The sequence below is a fragment of the Cupressus sempervirens genome, chromosome 2 (assembly GCF_028749045.1).
Source record: "Cupressus sempervirens isolate cs-2001-9-10 chromosome 2, ASM2874904v1, whole genome shotgun sequence".
Lineage (NCBI taxonomy): Eukaryota > Viridiplantae > Streptophyta > Pinopsida > Cupressales > Cupressaceae > Cupressus > Cupressus sempervirens.
Genome location: NC_143119.1, coordinates 421,880,310 through 421,901,862, shown reverse-complemented (window position 1 = coordinate 421,901,862; position 21,553 = coordinate 421,880,310). Strand labels below are relative to the sequence as shown.

Genomic DNA, 21,553 nt, shown 5'->3' with positions numbered 1-21,553 from the left:
GAATCCGAAAAATAATTTACAAAAAATATGTTTATAGATCATACATAGCTCAAATTTTTCAATGAGATTGAACCCCAAGCTAATTTAGAGTTTGGTTATAGAAGGAAAAATAAATAAATATTACATAAACATTTGCTCTCTATTTCAAATTTGATCCATAGAAGTGATAGAAAGAGGTCCAAATGAATGCACAATCTACAGTTAGGAAATAAAAGCTCATACTTAACAACAAATTGGTATTAAAAAGTGTCCCTATCAAAAGGAACGACAATTGCAAATTGTAAATAGGTATAAAGCACCTTCAAATTGCACGCACATGGCCAAATAAGTAGTTCGGCATTGAATTTAGCCCCATGCGCTTACCTTACAACTGTTACAAGTTAAACTAGGTTGCTAGCAAAAAGAGAATGTCAAAGCAATATGCATGATGAATTATCGCTACCTTATGTACTTGCAAGAAACACTCATTAGTATGTTGTATCCTAATGGGGATGTGAGACATAAACCTCCTATATATCCTTGGTGTTGGCTCCCCACACACCCACAAACATCATTTTTTTCTTCCTCACACCATTGCAAGGCTGTGATGTGCAAACTTTCTTTCCTCCACACACCCATTAACATCAATTAAAACCATAAGGTAACGTTGTAGGGGTACAAGGCAACCACAAGGGGAGATAACAAGTTGTGTTAGCAACTAATCTTTAGATAACATGGTGTGTTAGTAACAATGTTGAAAAACATGACATGTTGGCCTTGACAAAGTTTAGCCCATGATAAAGGTTTCTAGGATTGACTTACCTATAATGGGCTAATGGTGGCAAAATTAACTAATAATAACTAAGTGTCACACAACTTTAGACTATATTGTTAGTTCCTCTACTCTAAGCCACTATGCATTTCATTTGTACGAGTTTGTGTACTTATTAGATGTAAAAATAATATTTGAGTTTTCTTGCCTTACAATTCAAGCATGACAATTATTAAAAAAGATAGAGAATAGTTATTATTCTGTGGAGAACCAAAATCTTATTGCTCAATTAAAAACCAACTCATCAACTATAATGTAAAACATGAAGATGAAAACGAAAACACAATGATAAAAAGGACACATAGAAACATAAAAAATAGTTTATTATAGAATATAATGTCTTTAAGAATGGAAACCATCATTCCAATCTAATGGTTATTTGTGAGACACAATTTATTGAAAAACAAAGACCATTAAAAAGATGAAGACGCTTCTATCTCCTAGGCCGAACAAAAAAGAGTAAAATCTTGTTCCATAGACTAGTTTTTGTAGCGCCATCTACGATGCCACCAAAATGCACCAATTTACAATGAAAATATAACTTCGTTACACTATTTAACATTGTAGGGGGTGCATAAAAGTTGTCCAATAGCCTTTGGCCTAGTATTTGGCCCCTCGAAAAGATCCATCTATTAAAATGTACAACTTTAGGTAGCATTCTTTCTCCTCTTGGCCTTAATGAGTACTGGGAGTCGTGAAGGCTATTAAAATCCTTCATTCAATCAACTCATAAATTCTCACAATGAATTTGAGCCCTCTCCTGAATACCGGTTTGATTAGAATGACGTGAATGCAATTGAAAGAAATTCAACTTCGATTCATGTAATCCATTCAGTTCATTTCTGTCAATGTAGCCGAATTGCGTAGTTCAAATCTTGTTCCACTTGAAGAGAATCTCTAGACTTCGCTGTTGAGATAGCAGATCATTACATCAAAATTTCTGTGTTCTAATGTAAACTCAAATGGTTTTTGCATGCAGACTGATGAGAACGCTTACGGTGGCCATTATCACAATCTGAGCGCAGCAGCGATGTGGTGATGATAGTGCAGTGCATATCAATGGAGAAAGAGGAGGACGGAGGAGGAGGAAGAGGAGGGGCAGGGTTTTGGTGGGTTGCAGGGGGAGTGACGCAACTGGCAATAGCAACAGTTGTATACAGAAGGGGATGCGGGGACGCGTTGATGCCCGTAAAAGCATTTGGAGTTGCCTCTCTGTATGTAGGAGCAGCGGCCTGTGCTCTTGGAGGAGTCCTCCACCACTCTGGTATTCATCAGGTATTCCTTTCTTTAGAGCTTCGTTTCTCCAATCTTCACCTTGGTTGCAGCCAATTTGTTGCTTGCCCTTTTCGTGGAAGTACATACATTTTCACTGATTTGGGTTTTGTGCTTTTGAACACCAGGTGACCGATCTGGTTCGACTAGGAGAAAGTATTAGAAGAAGATTAGGGGTTCCTCCTCGACGTCAGTCATAGCAGGTTAGAAATCCATATTTGATGGATAAAGAATGGCTCTTTTTGATCCGTGACTCTGTGTGTTTGTTGTATTCAGTTTTGTACTGTTTGTCTTGTGTGAAAAAGTGATCTCTATCTTTCCTTCTAGAAGGGCAATTGAAAAACTTTGTATGCCTTGTTCCGAAAACTTGTGGGATTTGATAATTGGGTTTTCTTTTTATGTGCAATGACAAATTTTTCAATGGCTTCTGCGGCATTGAAGCCATCGAATCTCATTTTGCTGTTGTGCGCTTCGCTGATTCCATTGATCGTTGGCATTTTCGGATTGCGTATTTAGGCACAAAGACTTGCCATTTCTTCCGAGTCATTCACTGCAGCAGCCAAAGTGGAGATTTTGTGAACAATTTAAATGATGAGCTAAAAAATGGCGTTTGGGGAGTAGCAGCAGTCTTCTAATTGGTAAAATGTCAAGGAAAAGACATATTTTTAAGTTAGATAAGAGTTTGCAAATGGAATAAACAATCTAAGTTGCATATTTCAGTTTCCAAAGTTGGCAAAAGTCTCCAAAACATGCAATGCAAGTTTAAGAGTGGCAACACCTTATAAATCGTGTGGGAGAAAGCTGGAAATGGTGGCAACACAATGCGACTCATGCAACAGGGCAGACGAATGATGGTCGAAGCTATAAATCTGTATGACTGAAGCCTGATGTTGGCAAAATGAACAGAAGGGAGCGACCAAACTCAAGCTAAGTGGCATATGATTGTGATCAGTTGGCATTAAAGAGGAAATTGCGACCTCAAGGATTCTTAGTCAACATAACACTCTCAACTACGCCCATACATTGTTGTCTGTCAGCCAAGAGGTTAAAATCACTTGACAGGAAGGCTTAGGTTGGCAAATTGAAAGAAATTGTGCCTTTATCCCAGCTGCTTAGGGTCTTGAAATACTTCAACATAAAGGGGATAGAGGCGAAGCTGATAACTCAGACAAAGTGCTATTGCAATGATTCTTATATGCAACTTGTGTGTTAAACAATAATTCTTCTATTCATTCAACTTGTGTGTAAAACCGTTGCACTATTCCTCAATTCACAGAGGTTTTTGATTACAACGTTTTAATACAAATTGGAAGTTTTCGTATGCTGCCAAATTCCAAGAAACATTCAATTTATTATCAGGTGGAGAGTCTTGCTTGTCCTATGTTATTCTTGTTATCTTTCATTTACATAAGTACAGGGATCATGGGATGAAGCTTTTGAAGCTATTTATTGAGGCATAATGTAATTGCTTTTACACACATGTTGAATACAAGAAATATTTAACAATTTGTTTAAGTTTTCTGTTTTGTCTCTATACCCTTAAAAGTGGTATTAGAGTGAGGTTAGGAGATCAAAGCTAGGTTGTGAAGATCATGAGTTGAAGATTAAATTTGCAATATTGAAATTGCTGTCTCTGAAGATTGACACTGAGCATCTAGTGAAGTTGTGGAGAATTTTTTTCTTGTTTTGGAAAGAGATAAGATAAATTTATTAATGTCCAAGAGACCACCAAAAGGGTCTAAGGGGAAAGTTTACAAACAAGGAAACAACCAACACCAAGAGCACCAAATGGTGTTCGAGAAAGAGCAAGCAAGAAAGCAGAAGAAAACTGCTGAGGAAAGGACTAGGGGTTCTGCCTTGGCGAGAAGAAGTCCAACACTGAAGGGTACAGTCTGGGGCGAGCAGGAGACCTGGTCAATCTTTGAGTATCGCTGGAGATGGAGTGTTGCTGCTGAGTGAACCCGTTGCAGGGTCTCATGGATCTAGTGTGGCTGGCGAACAGAGTACTGGGTGACCGCTTCATGGCCCGGACATGAGATATGATAAGCTGATCCGAGGCCTAGGTCTAAGGGAATAGGATCTGCAGAGTGTGGTCACAAAGCTGCATGGACTTACAGAGGTAAAGCGCAAGGCATCGCTGGTCGGTGTATTTAAAGAAAGCTGATAGGGATCTGCACTCTCTGAACAGGCAGTGAAACCTCCCTCTGATCTTGTACTATATGGGACAGCAGATAATGAAGTGGGTCCCAGATTTTGCCTGTTAGAAAAAGGAACGCATTTGAAGTTTTTGGTTGAAGACACCTGTGTTGTAGCTGCTTCCAGACAAAATTAATTCAGCTTGTAATTGAATTAAAGGAGATTGCAATGTTCAAGTCAAAAATTAAAAAAAGAGGGATCAATTTGAGAGAAGTTGCAATGTAAGAAAAGGGATTCATAGTCTTTTTGGAGGCCAAAAGAAAATAAAGAATCACGTAAATAAGGAGCTAGACGACAACAATGATAAATAGAAACAACATACACAACCCCAAATTTCCATTTTCATTGGCGAGAATTACAATTGATGGGTTTTAAGATGAACATATTGTTTTACTTACAAAATGTTTGGGATTTAATTCAAAATGGATTTGTAGAGCTCATAGATCAAGCTGCCTATTGAGCTTTGACATTGAGAAAAAATGTTCAAGGGAGAATTGGAAAAAATAAATGCCAAAACATGATTTCTCATTCAACAAGCAATGGATAAATCTATATTTCTTAGGGTTGGAACATCTTAGTCTAAGAGAGCTTGGGATATTTTGGAAACAACATATTAGGGGGCACCAATAATGTGAAATTGTTGAAATCACAGTCATTGAGGGATGTATTTCGAGGATTTGCAAATGAATGATTCTGAGTTTGTAAACTAGTTCGTGAGTCAAGCTATGAATTTTATTAGATAAATGGAGATAAAATAAGATAAAATAACTGATCTACAGATTATAGAAAAATTCTTCAGAATTTACCTTGAGAGTTGATGTTATAGATGTAGCAATTGAGGAGTTCAAAGATTTAGCACAATCATTAGTTGATGAATTAATAACATTTGTGTTATCAAATGAAAAGAATGTTTTCAAGTCTCAAGAACCTTTTGGTAGAGGAAGAGTAAGGTCAAGCTTCATAAGAAGAGGTAGATATAGAGGTGGATGGAGTAGTCTATATCAAGATGAAAATAATAATCAAATAAATCAATGCCACAACAGTAGAGGACATGCCAATAATCACTTGCAACAACATTTATAGAGGTTTGATAAACCCAACATTTAATGGTATTATTGCAAAAAATATGGACATCATGCATATGATTGTGAGAATATGGGCATCTTGCATATGAATGTTGAAAGAAACAAGGAGACATGGACAAGGGGAATGCCAATTACACATATCAATTTACATCTAATTTTGGAAGTTTATTTATCACATTTTATGCTCCTCAAAACATTTTTAGAGATATTTGATTCTTAGAAGTGGATGTGGTAATCATATGACAGGAAATAAATAATTATTTGCTAGCTTTGATGATTTTGTAAAGCCAAAAATGAAATTTAGAAATGATAATAAATCTGTAACGATCAAAGGGTAATAAATGTTTTGACAAAGAATGGTGAAAGAAGATCTATCCTTGATATTTATTTTGTATTTGGAATGAAGCATAATCATATGAATGTTGGACAACTAGAATAAAAACACTTCAAGGTACCTTGCAAAGTTAATATTTCCACAGAATAGGTTGATTCCAAGAGTATAGGTGACTAGAAATCAAATGATTCCCTTTCAAAGTCAATACTCTTGATGCAGTGCAAGGCTGGTGTAACCCCAAAGGAGATGACCTAGCCCCCAACAAATAACTACACAAGGGAAATATAACAATAACATTGAGATTCAAATTAACTGCAACATATAGTCTCACTATAGAACCATAAGACTTACATTCAACATGCATGGCTGTAAGGCCTTTCGGTTATGGCCAAATACATAAGAAAATACTACAACAGTTCTGCAAGATCTTGCAAGATCCAAACCCTAGCTAGCCCAACTCCACAATTTGGTAGAAAACCCCACATGCTTGCAAGCCACCTTCTTGTTTCCCAAGCTCTCACTTTGATACTAGCTCTGCTAAACTTTGCCTCTCTTAGCTATTCTATGCTTTCTTCCTTGCTGAACTCAATGACTCTAGACATCAGAAGACCCTCTACTTATACTAAACCAGGTCACAGATTGGTCTAGCAAGTTACATTAAATAAACACTCAAGCCACAAGTCAGCTTGATAGACTAAATTAAATAACATACTTAGGACAAACCCCAAGTGTACGGTGCATAACTAGCTCATATGACAACATTAAATTATGCGGCCTTAGAAATAGGGCCACATGCCATCCAATGATCCACATCTAAGATCGCACAAGCCAACTCCCATTGATCGAAGCTTGCGGAAACAATCTCCAAGGTCCACCTAGGAAATAGGAACATGTTACTAGCAAATACAAAAAATGGTTCTAACTCCAACATGACCACTCCAATCCTTATGTGCACATAGGATAAGGTCCACCAATATGCCTCAAACATAACCCTAACAGCCCAAAACGTAAGGTCTACAAAATCCAAGTTTGATGCTCCTGAAGGATTGCCCACTACCCTAGGATGCTCCTAAATTAGACACCCTAGGTGCGAAAAGATGTTCTCAGTAGGTGGAAGAACATCTTCTAGGATTCAACACGTAAACCCCGAACTAGTTCTTCACATACACGTCCTCCAAGTTATCAACTTGTGCACTCTTGCCTTTATTCCACTTCTGCAACTTCTTTCTTGCAATTATTATCTTCACATCTGTCTATATTGTGCCACAAGTTTGTTTCCCATGCTGATCTCTAATCCGGCGAGAATCTTCTAACTCAACTCCCCTACCAAAACTCAAGTTTCTTCTATCGAGTTCTGCATTCTGCAAAGGAATCAGTGAAAACTTCTTGCCACCCTTCTCAACAATAAACACATTCTTGACACAATCATTCACTGCCCTGCAATCATATTGCCAAGGTGTACCAAGTAATATGTGACAACTACTCATGTCCACAATATCACACAACACTTGATCAACATACTGCCCAATTTGAAAATTGACAAGGCACTGCTCCCTCACTTCCAAAGCATGTTCATCTTGCAACCAATTGATCCTATAAGGACAAGGATGTCTCACCCTCTATAAACCAAGTTTCTGAACCATCTCCTCAACAACTAGGTTATCAGTACTACCACCATCCAAAATCACATTCAAGCATTTACCTCCAAACTTACAACGAGTCTTGAATAAATTCTTCCTTTGACAAGGTTCTAATGCCTTACAATACTCACCGAACCAACAAATTATCTTCCACCTCGGGCTCATTTACTGAATCCACATTCTTATTTACCACAGTAGCTCTTCTATCTCCAACCTTCCAGTCAACATTGGGACATTCAAAAGATCTATGTCCTTCACCACATCTGAAGCAAGTACCCTTAAATTCACCTCTATCTGTTCTTCTCCTCCGTTCAACAGTTTTTGGTTCATCCTTAGTAATCCGTTTGTTCTTCACCAAGTGATCCTGCTTCTCCTTCCCTTAGGAATTACCTTGATTTCTTCTCTTCAACTTATCTTCTGCCCTTAGAGCATACAGTTAAGCATCCTCAACCAAATCAATCTTCAGCATGCCAATCTCATCTTGAATGTTGAATTTTAAACCATTAATACATCTACTCACCTTTTCCTAAGAAAGTTCTTTATGTTCAGACCGAATTGTTAAACTTTTAGAACTCCTCGGTGTAATCCTTGACACTCATAACCTTTTGCTTCAAATTCTGCAATTTCTTAAACAATTCAAGTTCATAATCAACAAGAATGAACTTGACCTTCAATTTAGTCACCATCAATCTCCACCTAGTGATCTTCATTTCACCTTCTTCTCTATCTCTTTGTAATTCTTTCCACCTTAAAGCAACACGTCCTTCCAGCTTAGTCTGTGCCAACCTCACTTTGAGTGTTAGGATTAAACCATGGACAGAAATAACAATTACATGCAAATATAAACAATATTAGAAAATAATAGATCACACAAAAAAGAACACAAGACACCAAGATTTAACGTGGTTCACCTAATCCTTGGGCTACGTCTACCAAACAACAAGTCCGATATTATTACGATCTAGTGATTACAACCTAATTACAATTTGTAATCCCTTACAGCTCAATACCGCCGCAAGAACCAATTTTCGCATCACCTTGTGAACAATCCCTAACTCTAAGCCCTTTTATACAAGTATTTTTACCGCCTTAGGGTTATAATTAATAATTATATGTTGGCCCAAAATCTCGATAAAATAGGGCCCAAATTTTTTTTCCAAAGAATTTATAAAGTATGTGCAAAACTTTCCTGATCAGTCACCACAAACTAGCACTGAGCAGATCACCAATACCCTCTAACTCAAAGTAGTCTTTCAACTCACCAATCCAATCAATCAAGTCTTCAAGATTCAAAGTACTTGACAAATTAGAAACATCCATCTTATGCTTCAACTTCAACTGAGCTTCAAATCTATCCAACAAACCAATTATGTCTTCCATAGATCTCTCCATGCGACTCGTTCTATCTTCTCATTATATCCAACTATTTCAAAGTCTTCAACAACTTCCTCATAACCATCCTTAGTACCCACATTCCTTGGTACACCGGCTATAGCTCTCATGATATCAACAACCATATCATTCTTCATCAACTCTATCTCAGATTTGAAATTCGCTTTAACCTGCTCTAAAATCCTAGTCTCCACAACATTACAAAGATCTGCAATTGCCCTAGGATCCAATTTTCTCAGAAGCATCTTCCAAGATCTTCAACAACCTAAAGCAACAAATCCACCTGATCAGCGAGCTTTGATACCACTTGATGCAGTGCAAGGCAGGTGTATCCCCAAAGGAGATGACCTAGGCCCCAACAAATAACCACATAGTGGAAAAATAACAATAACACAAAGATTCAAATTAATGATAGCATATATTCTCACAATAGAATCATACGATTTACATCCAACATGCTCGACTATAAGGCCTTTCGGGTAATGGCCAAATACATAAGAAAATACAACAACAGTTTTGCAAGACCTTGCAAGATCCAAACCCTAGCTAGCCCAACTCCACAATCTGGTAGAAAACCCCAAGAAGAATCTACACGTGCTTGCAAGCCACCAAGCCACATAATTGTTTCCCAAGTCCACACTTAGCTACTAGCTCTATTAAACTTTGCTCCTCTCAGCTATTCCATGCTTTCTTCCTTGCTGAACTCAATGACGCTAGACATCACAAGATCCTCTACTTATACTAAACCAAGCCACACGTCGGCCTAGCAAGTTACATTAAATAAACACTCCTATTAAACAAACACTCAAGCTAAAATTCGACCTGACAAACTAAATTAAATAACATACTTAGGACAAACCCCAAGTTTATAATGCATAACTAACTCATATGACAACATAGAATTATGTGGCCTTAGACATAGGGCCACATGCCATCCAATGATCTCAATCTAAGATCACAAATGCCAACTCCGACAAATTGAAGCACGCAAAAACAATCTCCAAGGTCCGCCCAAGAAATAGGAACACGTTCCCAGTCGCCACCAAAAAAGGCTCTAACTCAAACACAATCATTCCAATCCTTATGCGCACATAGGATAAGGTCCACCAATATGCCTCAAACATAACCCTAATTGTCGCACGAAATATAAGGTTTCATAAATCCAAGCCCGATGCTGCTGCAAGATTACCCACTACCCCAGGATGCTCCTACATTAACTCCCAATGGGAAGAGTAATTCTATTTCAAAAATGTTTATTTAGACCAATCATGGCCATGGCATTTGAGGTATGAACATTTACATTTTGAGTTTTGAGTTTTTTTAGAAGAAATAGATGGTGAAAAGATTGCCACCTATAGAGCCATTATCTAGCTCATTTGAGAGATGCATTTAGACAAAAATTTACAAAGAGAGTTTTCTAGTTAAAGTCTTATATAGAGCATGGGCATTATTGGAGTTAGTTCACTGTGATTTATATGGATTAATGCAAACTCTATCATTTGGAGTTTGCACTTATTTTCTTATCTTCCATTGATGATTTTAGTGGAAATACTTAGATATTTTTCTATCAAGCAAAAGTCTAAAGCCAATAGAAAATTTAAAGAATTCAAAGCTAAAGTGGGAAGGTAAATTGGTTAGTATGTTAAGGTTGTCAAGGTTAGATAAAAGACATGAACATATGTCTAATGTATTTTTAATTTTTTGCAAATACCATGAAATCAAAAGTATGCATAAAGACAAGGAATTACAAGATATCACATTTGAATCAAAGTATGAAGAACAATTTGACAAGGCCTTTAAAGATGTCATTGCCACCATATTCTTTGGTGGGGTGCTTAAGATATCATGAAAGAAGTACAAATGGAGTCTTTGCTAAAGGCATCTCAAGACAAACAAGTTGTTGCAAGTGGCATGATCCACCATTAGCTTCGACCTCTAGACACCTTGCCACTTGAAATGGCATTCGATGATCAACCCATGGAGGTGTTTGATGATCTTCCTATAAATTTTGAAGAGACCATGTTTGATGAGTATGCTTATGAAGAATTGCAAGATGTTCCTAAAGAAAAATCAATTGGCAATCTCATAGAAGATGATTATCAAGATGAAGATGAAGGGTAGTTTGGGTTGGTGTTACAATTTGATATTGCATTTGGACAGCTTGGGGAGATATTCAAGGGAGAACTCATCAAGGAATCCTTGATATTTGAGGATGTGCTTAAGGATATTCACGAGGACGAATGGTTCATGTTGTACAAGGACAAGTCTCCAAGAGCAATATTTCATGGTGTTGATTTCATGATTGTTCTTGCCTTAACCACCTAGGAGTTTGATGGTGATGCTAGTGGGGCGATTCATCTTCAACTTTGACCCCCTTAAGCTATAGATGATCAGTGAGAGTTTAAACAAAAGTTGCCATTCGAAACACACCTAGTTGTCTCTTTACCTACTTTTAGTGATGAAAGTTTTGGAAGTTTCTGTTTTGACTATGGTAGTTTCAAAAGGACAACTTGCATTTGGATTGACCATGGATCTTATGATTTGCGTCATTGTTGATCTTACACAACATATTTCCTGAGTTTGAATGTGTGGTGACATTTTTTTTTCAGAGTACAAGGATGAATTTGCCAAATTGAGAACCATTACCCAAGCCTTGTTGTTCTTGAACATTTTGAGAAATCATGTTAGATCATGTGTAAATATAACTCTTTTGATTGTTGTCCCTTTGGAGTCTTGTACATACTTAGAGTAGGTTTGTCTTGAACTACTTGGTTCAAGAGGGTTAGAGTAGGTTTCCTTAGTTGCCTTAGGAGCTGCAAAATTAATTTGCCTCGAGTTAGTTGATTTGAGATTTGTTGGAGTAGCTCGGTCAATTAGTTGTTGTTTCTCTAGAGAGTCAGTTGGTAAGTTTGCATCAAGTCTTTTGACCCAAGTTGTTTGCTTTAGTTTAGGTTTCTACTTTGGTTAGTTTAGTTGGAGGGATTCCTAATTTGTGAGAAAGGAGAGGTATCATACAACACACTCTGGTATTCTTCCTTGTAGATTTGTTTGGTTTATTTCCTGGATATCTCTATATGAAGTCTTTCAAAAAGGATTTGTCCTAAGTTTGGGATAACGTCATGGTTGTGTTTTGAGTACTTGAGTCTTTCGATTACTCTTGCTTAATTGCTTCGAGTTCTCAAAGTAAAGTTGGGATTAGTGAAAATCATACACTTACTTTTAGCACTATGGTGGGGTTTTGAAATCCTTTAAAAGCTTCTATACCTTCTACAAGCTTCACCACTTGTAAGCTAAATTAAAAGATTAAAAAGAAAAGAAAAAGAGTATTAAAAGAAAATAAAGAACACAAAAGAAAGAAAATTGAGAAAAGTAAAGAAAGAAAAACAATTTGGCTTTGGGTGTGCGAATATCTCTACTAGTGCTAATTTTTTATTTCTTAAAAGTAGAGCAATGTTTGTGGTGGACAACAATGATAACCTCGTCAGGGCTATGGATGCTTGACTAGTAGTGAGGCTCTATCTAGGATGCTTTTGGAGTAAGGATCTCAAAACAACAAACTTCAATGGATCTAAGAGGCTTTCACATTCTTGTCAAGTGGGGAAAAATACACTTGCACATATGCGGGTGGTTGAGGATGAAGTCTCTTAGCTCAATTTGTGGTTTCTTCCATATAAGTGTATTTCATTGTTGTTTGGTAGGTGAAAATGGAATTGATCAAAGGTTTTTGGTTCCATACAAGTTTTATCCTTGAAATGTTCAAGAACATTACTTTGGATGGGTGTTAGAAGGGCTCCTAAAGGGATGAAAATGACTGAGTCCAGGGTTGTAAGCTATGCTCCACGGAGTTTCCGGGACGGGGACGTTTTAGGGGACGGGAACGTGTTTCCGGTACGGGTACGGGTCGAAGCCAAAATTTAGGGGACGGGACCTCAGGGGACGGCTATAAAATATAGGGAATTTTAAATTTTTTATATATGGAGAATTAGACTTCTTTAGAGATATATTTCTGATATGCATACCATAACAATGATAAATCATAACATTGATAAACCATTCACCATAGAATACATGGAAATTGAAAACTATTAAGATTAGAATCAAAATGAGAATATGATATGATGATATATCCGAATATCGCATACAATTAGCAAAAATGCCCAAAGGCTCCAAGTATCAATCTATCATCATCATGCATGAAATGAAAATCAAAATGACACAATGAAAGTAAATACTAGAAGTGTAAATGAGATGTCCAACTCCATAATAATCAAAAGCAATAATGTATCTGAGTATCTGAAAAGCAGAAAGCCAAATATATGGCTGTCCTCTAGGAATCTAAATCTCTATCTAAATCAAGATCATCATCAATCTCATCCTCTGAATCACTGGCAGGGGTAGGCAGAGGGTCCTCATCCAATGGAACTCCAAGCAGCCCTGGGGGTGTGTTATCCTCATCAATCTGCAATGCATCCTCAGGATTAACATCCCAACGTAGTGCTGGAGTCTGTCGATACTCAAGACTCTGTCGCTCCTGTAGTCGCAATACACTATGAACAGCCACAAGCTTCTCTGATCGTCTAGAGGTAAGGTTGTTCCTCTTGACCGATTGAATGAAGCTATATGTAGACCAATTCCTCTCTGCAGCAGAGGAACTCGCAACCTGTGAGAGAAGACGGGTGGCAAGGGCTTTCAGCTCAGGTGCATCTCTACCATGCCATGTCCACCATCCAATCGGGTCCTTTTGAGCTAATGTAGCTCTATCAGTCCTCGCCTCTGGTCTACCAAATGTTGGACCACGAAGATTGGCAAAGTCAAGCCATTGCCCTCGAATTTTTGCAGCATCCTCTGCACTATACATTTTTGAAAGGGCCTTGAAGAAGCCGTCCTTCACCTATATTGAACAAACAAAAATTAAGAAGTGAGAACTTAGAGTTTATAAACTTTACAAATAAAATAAAATATTTAAAAATGTATTATAAAATCAGAATTCTTTAATAAATTAAACTCACCTCCTCATCATTAGATGGAAGCACTCTCCCAGGCCTTGGTGCATACCATTTTGGATTGACTGCATAGGCTGCCATATGAAGTGGGTTGTTCATAGTGTTCCACCTTTTCATTACAATGGGCTTAAGATGCTCCTCGTAGAACTCCAAAGTAGGTTCCTTATCTTTAACAGCTTGCTTGATCTGCCCAAGCATGCTATCAAAAGTCTCATAAATCTCTCCAAGGCTAGGAGAGTCAGTATCAGCATATCTAATGACCTGCACAATAGGGTCAATGAAGGAGCAAATGTATCTGCAAATGAAAGAAAATTGCAAGTGAGAAACATAATATGTTAAAAAAATCAGCAAGTGCTTAAATCAATTTTTTTTTTTTATTAAATCAGCAATAATAACAATTATGATATCCACCAATTCTTAAGTTTCTTACCTCATTGTGGTCCACCAATGTTCATCTAGGATTCTTCGTTTGACAAGTCTTCCATCTGGGGTGCTTGATTCATGCCATCTATTCCACTCTGCATTGACCACCATGGATTGTAAGGCCTCTTGGACCTCAAGCATCCTCTCCAACAAAATGAAGTAGCTAGCATATCGAGTCTCCACAGGCTTGAGGAATTCTTTTTTGGAAAATGTCCTAAATAATGCAAGAGATGTGTGATGATTGCAAATAAACATTTGCATGTCTCTAGCCTCAAACACCATAGTCTTTATCCAATCAATTTTCCCAAAGTCCTTCAAGGTGTTATTCAATGCATGTACACAACATGGGGTCCAAAAAATGTGTCTATAGGTGCTCTCTATTATCAATCCAGCTGATTTACACACACGGGCTGAATCAGTGACTACTTGCACAACATTTGAAGTCCCTACCTCTTCTATAGCATCCTTCAAAATCTGAAATTGGAAGGATGCATCCTTCTTTTTTCCCGAACAATCAATGGCTCTAAGAAAATAGGCCCCTGCTGTACTAGTGACAATAAGATTGATGAGTGGCCGATGTTTGATATCGGTCCAACCATCCATGATAATAGAACATCCATCACTCATCCATGTTTGCCTCATATCCTCCATCAAAATGTTTACTTTTGAGTACTCTTTGTCAAGGATAGTGGTGCGTAATTTAGTCTCTCCTGGTGGTACAAATGAGGGACCAGCAGCATAAATATCTTTGCACATTTGTTTATAGAATGAGGAACGAGAAACATGGTATGGTATGCCATGAGCAACAAGAAATCTGCCAATGGACTCTTCAGCTCTATCTTTTGCTTGTATGTTAAATAAATCAGCCACATTGGTATCTCTCTTAGTCTTGGCCTTTCCCTTCCCTTTACTAACAGTGCTAGTGGGAGTCAATGAGGGTGTGGGTGTGCTACTCATAGGACCCCCGGATTTCAATAACTCCCCCTCCACATACAACCTATTGGCCTCAAGTTTTTCTTCCTCCGTAATTTTTTTGCAACCTTTCACCCCTTGCCCACCTATCCATAAAAGATGGCAATACACTCTTGTGTAGCTCCCAAAATAATGCTTCTTACATAAATGACACTCCCATTCCCTACTACCCCCCGAATTTTTCTTCTTATTCTTGTCTACTTTTGTGGCAAATTGTAGGAGAGGTTTCTTAGGGTTGAATGGGCCTTTGGCATATTGTTTTAAGGCTTTGGAAGGGCACTCAAATGGATTAGGCATAGGGACATCTACATTAGGCTCATCAATGGCTGCCCTAGGTCTTTTTCTTGGTCTTTGTAATTGTGACACTTGAGTTTCTTGCATGGCAACTTCCATGCTATCACTACTTCCCTCACTCTCACTGCTGCTCATGTTTTTGCCTTTGGATTTTACAATGATTTATAGTATACTGCTGCAAGTTATAGAAAAAAAAAATATTTCAATGTTCCATTAACATGCCCTCTTTATGTCATTGAAAAAAATGAAAAATGACAACAAACAACAATGAAGTTTGAATCAAACAAAAAGAAAATAAAAAACATACCTAGAATGAAGTAGAAATGAAGGCAAAACTTTCTCTTCCACCTCCAAAACACACTCCTCTTTTGTTGTTGTTGAATGTTCAATGTTTTCCTCTTCCTCTTCCCAACTTGCAAACAACTCCAAATGAGCAATGAGCTCCAACTTTAACTATTTAAGAAGACACATTAGGGTTAACAACTTAACATCCATGTGGGCCCTAGGCGGAATAGAAAAGATTAAATTTTTTTTAAAAAAAACCATTTTTTTTAACTTTTTAACTCACCCATGGCCGGCTGGAAAATAGGGGACGGCGTGGGCAAAAGGGTACGGGCGAGGGACGGGAACGCCGTCCCCGGTACGGAAATCCGTACCCAAGTTTCCTACGAAATTTTTTTTTGCGTTTCGGGGACCGTCCCCTTTCCCCTCAAAAAGGGACGTCGCAGGGTACGTCCAAAATCCGTACCCGCGTCCCCGTTTCGTACCCGGTACGGGTACTAGGGTACAGAGGCAGGGGACGCGTCCCCGTGGAGCATAGGTTGTAAGTATGAGATAAATTCCCAAGAGTCCCGACTTATCATTGTTGTAAGAACATTACTTTGGATGGGTGTTAGAAGGGCTCCTGAAGGCATGAAAATAACTGAGTCCAGGGTTGTAAGTATGAGATAAATTCCCAAGAGTCCTGACTTATTGATTCAAAATCAGTTTAGATGGTCAAATTCTTAGGTGAGCTTGAGGAATCAGATTTCAAGATGTGCAATTCAGATCAGATCAAAGATGAAGTTTGTCTTCAAAACCAAATTTAGGGTGTTGATTGAGGCAAATAAGTTTAAGGCAAAGTGGGGATAAAATATTGAAGTGGAAGAAACTCCCAAGGGGTGGATTCTGCTCTCTTCTTGGGATTTTGGTGCCAATACTCACCCAATTGCCACCTCCCCAATCAGGCTCAATCAGGCTTTTGAAACTCTAGGTCAGCGTGAGATGATGATAGAGTTTGAAACTCAAGTGAAACACTTGTTTTATTCGTGTGCTGTTAATAAGCTGTTGATGGCCTCTACTTGTAAAAGCCAGCACCCCTGTTTATCTGCTGTTGTTTTCTTTGACGCATTTGGGATGTGGTTGTGTAAGGGTCAGCCCCCTTGTTAGGCTGCTGATTATAATCAAAATGTACATGCATTAAAAAAATTCCTTCATTTCGTAAAAATGCATGAGAAAACTCCTTCAATGTTGTGCGTTTTAAAAACCTTGGCACAGGCTTCTCCTTTATTAGCGTTGAGCTCCATTTTTAAAAACATATTTTTCATACCGCTTTTAGGGATGTACCTGCATACACCAGTTTTTTCTGATTAAAAATTGTTTCAAATGTACATTCTCTTTGATGGGTTTCATGCCCCAAATGTAACTTTCAGTATTCTGCAAATTCTACATGTGATTCTGGGATGCACTAGAATCAATAGTCTTTTTTATCCACCAATTCTTCTATCTTGAGCACTCAATCAATCATACAAAGGGACATTGTTGCTTTTGAAAGCATACTAGTCTGAGTTCTAAGGCATGCAATTTCCACCTTATATATGTGTTTTTGAACTCACAAAGATTTAGTGCCCTTTTGTGGCACATGACTCTATTTTGGGCATGATTTTCACCTTGAAAGCTTTCATTTTCTATCTAAACAAGGCCTGTGCTCTAGCGTCATCACAAAGTTGCAAAACAGATTGAAATGCCTCCTTTTTCATTTAGGGAAGCAATGTACATCATTGCTGAATGTAAATTCGGAAAATGCTTGTGCTATTATACAAATATGTGTCTCTATATGCTCTATTTTTTGGCTTTAATTTGATTTTAATAGAGACCTTTGAAGACTTGTATTTTTAGTTCAAATATTCCTTGCTATTAGTGTGCACTCCAACAAGCACTCTCATCATTTTACCTTGTATGGAGGGTTCCCTTGAAAGTAGAACTCTGACATTGTTATATGCAAATCAGACACTTGCAAAAGCCAAGCTCATCTTCCCATTTTGAGTGTGCGCTCAAAACGCCTCACACAGAAAATTTCTTTGGTGAGAACTTCTTTGTCCTTCAGCAATAAATAGCTCCAAAAGCTTCATTACATAATCACTGCAATGATATAAAAGAAGAGGGACAATAATAACATAGGGCAGACAAGATTACCTGACGAACAAGCTTGGTATTTGGTAGGCTACAATTTCTTTTGAATTGGGTATAACACAAACAGATCAAATGTTGAACTTGATGCTCTTGATGAAGAGCAATATGAGGGTTATTGAGTTTATTTTTTGTATTGGTTTGACATTTGACATTTGACATTTGATGTTGAATCAATAAATAATGATTATTGATTGTACATTATAACAAAGAATATATGAAAATATGTGAGAAAAATAATCTGCCATACCATCATATCTGAGCTGGAATTGTCAACTTAGTTACTCAGTTGCTTCAATGATAGGTTAGCTAAAACTCATGCTGGAAAGTGAATATATTTTTTGGATGCAATGCCTTGAATCAAAATTATCTAATGACAAATCATCACCTATATTACTACATAATTGACACAGCTGACAATTTTAATTTATATTGTAGTATTTCAATGGCATTTTTAGATCTTTGTAACAGCTTGACATAACACTGACTTAAAACATTCAGCTCGAAAATTCTCAAAGTAAATTTTCTTTTTACAAATCATTAAAAAACTACTTGTATTAAACTTATAATTGGGATTTCCATTCACAACAAAAAGAACTTATCTCCAGACATAAAACTCCTTTTTAGGAGACACTTTCAACAAAAAACTCGAATCTTTTGATCTGACACATTTTCCTATAGTTTCATATGTAAGCTAATCAATAAACCACCATCTCTTCTTAGTCTCTAGATCCCTACATGGGAGCAATGCCTCCAACAAACTGGACTCATGGCTCCTTTTGAATGCCTCTTAGCCTCAATTTTCAAGAATTAAGGTTGGGATTCATCCTCGAATTTCTGCTTTGCTGATGAGGCTAATGAAGGCCTTACAAATAATAATCTGGTACACATGCATACAAAGACCTTTAATATACTGACTCATTTTTTTGAGAAAGAAAGAAATTATATTAATGTCCATATAATATTATAATGACTAAAATAGGCTAATTTGACTTGAAAATAATAGTTATGGGACCTAAGGTAAAATACTGCTAGGAGTAGGCAGTGAAAGAAACCAAACACTCAAAAGCTGAAACAATGAAACAAAGCAAGAGAGGCTAAACTGAATTTGGTCAAAACCCCAAACCATAAACACATAAATTAAATAAAATCAATTATATAGTAATAAACGATTTATCAGATTAATTTTAAAAGAAGGAAGTGCAATCGAATCAGGAATTTGAGGACTATTGCTTCACTATATGTTTCTCAAGGTTCTTGTCAAATTGGTTGATGGTGACTGACATATTTGAGTCATTTGATTACCAGGGGCTGTATTATATGACATCAATTGATTTATTGAAGGTCTGTAGTATGATAATTGATAAAGTTATTATATGTATTTGTTTCGAAAAATGCTTATGGCAGAATAAAAATGCCCTTTATAAACATGATGATTCAGGAGATTTTGTTGAAGATTCATGATTCTTTAGGATATTGTTCAAGATTCAGGAGATTTCTCCTGATATTTTTTCTAGATGCCCAAGTTCATGTAAATATATATGTCTCTAACTGAAAATAACATTTCAATTTTTAGGCATGGTTTCTGATTTACTCCATTTATGTTTTTTAATGTCTGAATCTTATAGGCTGGAAGAGTTGTGTTTTAAATTTCTGGTAAAAGGTCTATCACTTCCAAAGCGACAGGACACATCTTGCAAGTGATTTTATCGACATTTTTTTATTTCCTTTTCTGCCAAAAGAAAATGCTGATAAATGAAGATTAGATATTTACAATTCTGTGTCAGGATCAGAAGTTAGTTCCTCAAAATTCTTATGCTGTTGATTGGTTTAGTTAGTCTCCCAATGGTTATAACTTTAATGATGTATTTAGAATGTTCTTAATTAACTGGCAGGATATCTTGGAGTTTAGAGATTTCTTTTTGAGAATATGGCCTTGAGCAATGGAAAGAAAATTATATTGAACTGGATGCCCCGGCAACTTTTTATTCTTGGCTGGAAAATTTCAAGTCTCTCAGAAAGGTTTTAGTAGCATTCTCCATTTTAAAATTTTCTCTTTACTATTCAGAATGAGCAATTTGACTGTTGAACAACATAATCAGAGACTTTCTTGTTGCATGAAAGGTTAGTAAAGTGAGACATGTTAAATGGTTCTTTTGTTTGTGCTAGATCCTGAGTGTTTTGAGCTAAGCAAAATTAAGCTTCAATGTATGGATCTTGCAACACATTTGACTGTGAAAATTTTACATGATAACAAACCTTGAAAAATGCAAGGAACAACATTTTTCAAGGGATCCTAAGAGAGCATATGAATGGAATTATCCCTTTATTTGATCGGAATTTGTATCACTTATTTGGGATTTGACAAGAACTTTTTTTTGCTACAAAAATCTTGTAAATTTTAATGCACAAAAGTAGAAAACTTCAAACTTACTGGTGTATTTCTATAGCTCTGTCAACTACATATCAACTGTAAAGAAAACCCTAGTGTAATTTATGTTATTGATTTGGAAAATCTGTATAGTAAGTTTACCAATTTCCAAGGAATGCTTATAGGACATACAGAGATTTTTCTTTTTCTTTTTGAAATCTTTTGATGTGAGTTGGCCCCATTTGAGTTTCCAACAATGGAGGATAATTTTGGTATGGGAGACACATACCGAGAGCCAAGGTATGAGTTTACCAGCAACCATGTCATATATTAATGGGATTTTGTTTATATATATATATATAGTATCATGAATTTTGAAAGAAGAATTTTACACGAGAACATTTTCCGAAGTTGTCTTTGAGTATCATTATCCATAAGTCTTTGAGAGCCTTTCATTTCTTCATATTATAGGCTATAGTTTCAAGTCGACAACGGTAAATGCATTTGTCAAAATTATATTGGAGTTTGAGTGTGAGCCATGGAATTGATTTTTTTAAAAATCTCATATCAAGCAATCTCGAAGGATTAATATTTTTTCATAAGGAATGAAAAATGCACATAAATATCTCAACATGCATTTTATGTATTTTTGTTTCTATTAATTTTGTTGGGTTGTAGTAGATATTAAGCATTTGGCCAAGATTATAAAAGATCTTTCTATGAACTCATTCCTCTTTGTTCATTCAAATTTTGTAAGAAGGATTTTAAACATGATACATAATTATGTAGCCTTTTTGCTATATGTTTGACGTTTTTTTTTTTTTTTTAAAGTTCTAGGAAACTAAGTATTAGATAGGGTTATCCACAATTGCATTTAAAAACTCTCAATGACATTTGAGAAATCTTTATTGAGCCTTACTAAATTGCATAAAGATGTCTTCCATAAACTTTAGAGGATTATTGTCTTTTTAGTTTGAGGCTTGCTCCCTATCTAGTCTACATGTACCTTCTCAACTGTTGAAGATTTGCTTCACTAAATTGCAAGCGCCTATGCTCAATGATATCCTATTTAATATTTTGTAATCAAGCTAAAGGGAGTAATCATTATAAACAACATCAACTTAAATCGGTATAATATGGTTGATCAACATAAATACACACCAATCTAGATAGTAATTGCGAGTCAATGCTAAAATTGCACATATATATATCATAGATGATAGCAACAATGATTAAAGATGGGGTAGGGGGAGGAGCCAAAATGTACACACCCTAACACGAGGGGTCCAGTGGCAGAAAAAATTGGGTGTGA

The 21,553-nt window shown here is 36.7% G+C and overlaps 2 protein-coding genes across 2 annotated transcripts; one reads left to right on the top strand and one right to left on the bottom strand.

Moving 5' to 3' along the window:
• The first annotated feature begins 1,483 nt into the window (after positions 1 to 1,483).
• On the top strand, positions 1,484 to 20,210 carry LOC149572891 (StAR lipid transfer-like protein). The gene is made up of 4 exons (XM_089813996.1): positions 1,484 to 1,633; positions 1,791 to 2,086; positions 2,212 to 2,286; positions 19,766 to 20,210. Exons 2-3 carry the CDS (start codon positions 1,850 to 1,852, stop codon positions 2,281 to 2,283), a joined length of 309 nt encoding a protein of 102 aa, XP_089670122.1. The 5' UTR covers positions 1,484 to 1,633; positions 1,791 to 1,849; the 3' UTR covers positions 2,284 to 2,286; positions 19,766 to 20,210.
• Positions 12,963 to 16,235, bottom strand: LOC149572892 (uncharacterized). The gene is made up of 4 exons (XM_089813995.1): positions 15,730 to 16,235; positions 14,164 to 15,597; positions 13,740 to 14,028; positions 12,963 to 13,621 (listed from the first exon to the last, which is right to left on the bottom strand). The coding sequence occupies exons 2-4, from the start codon at positions 15,555 to 15,557 to the stop codon at positions 13,058 to 13,060; spliced, it is 2,247 nt and encodes a 748-aa protein (XP_089670121.1). The 5' UTR covers positions 15,558 to 15,597; positions 15,730 to 16,235; the 3' UTR covers positions 12,963 to 13,057.
• Positions 20,211 to 21,553: the final 1,343 nt, after the last annotated feature.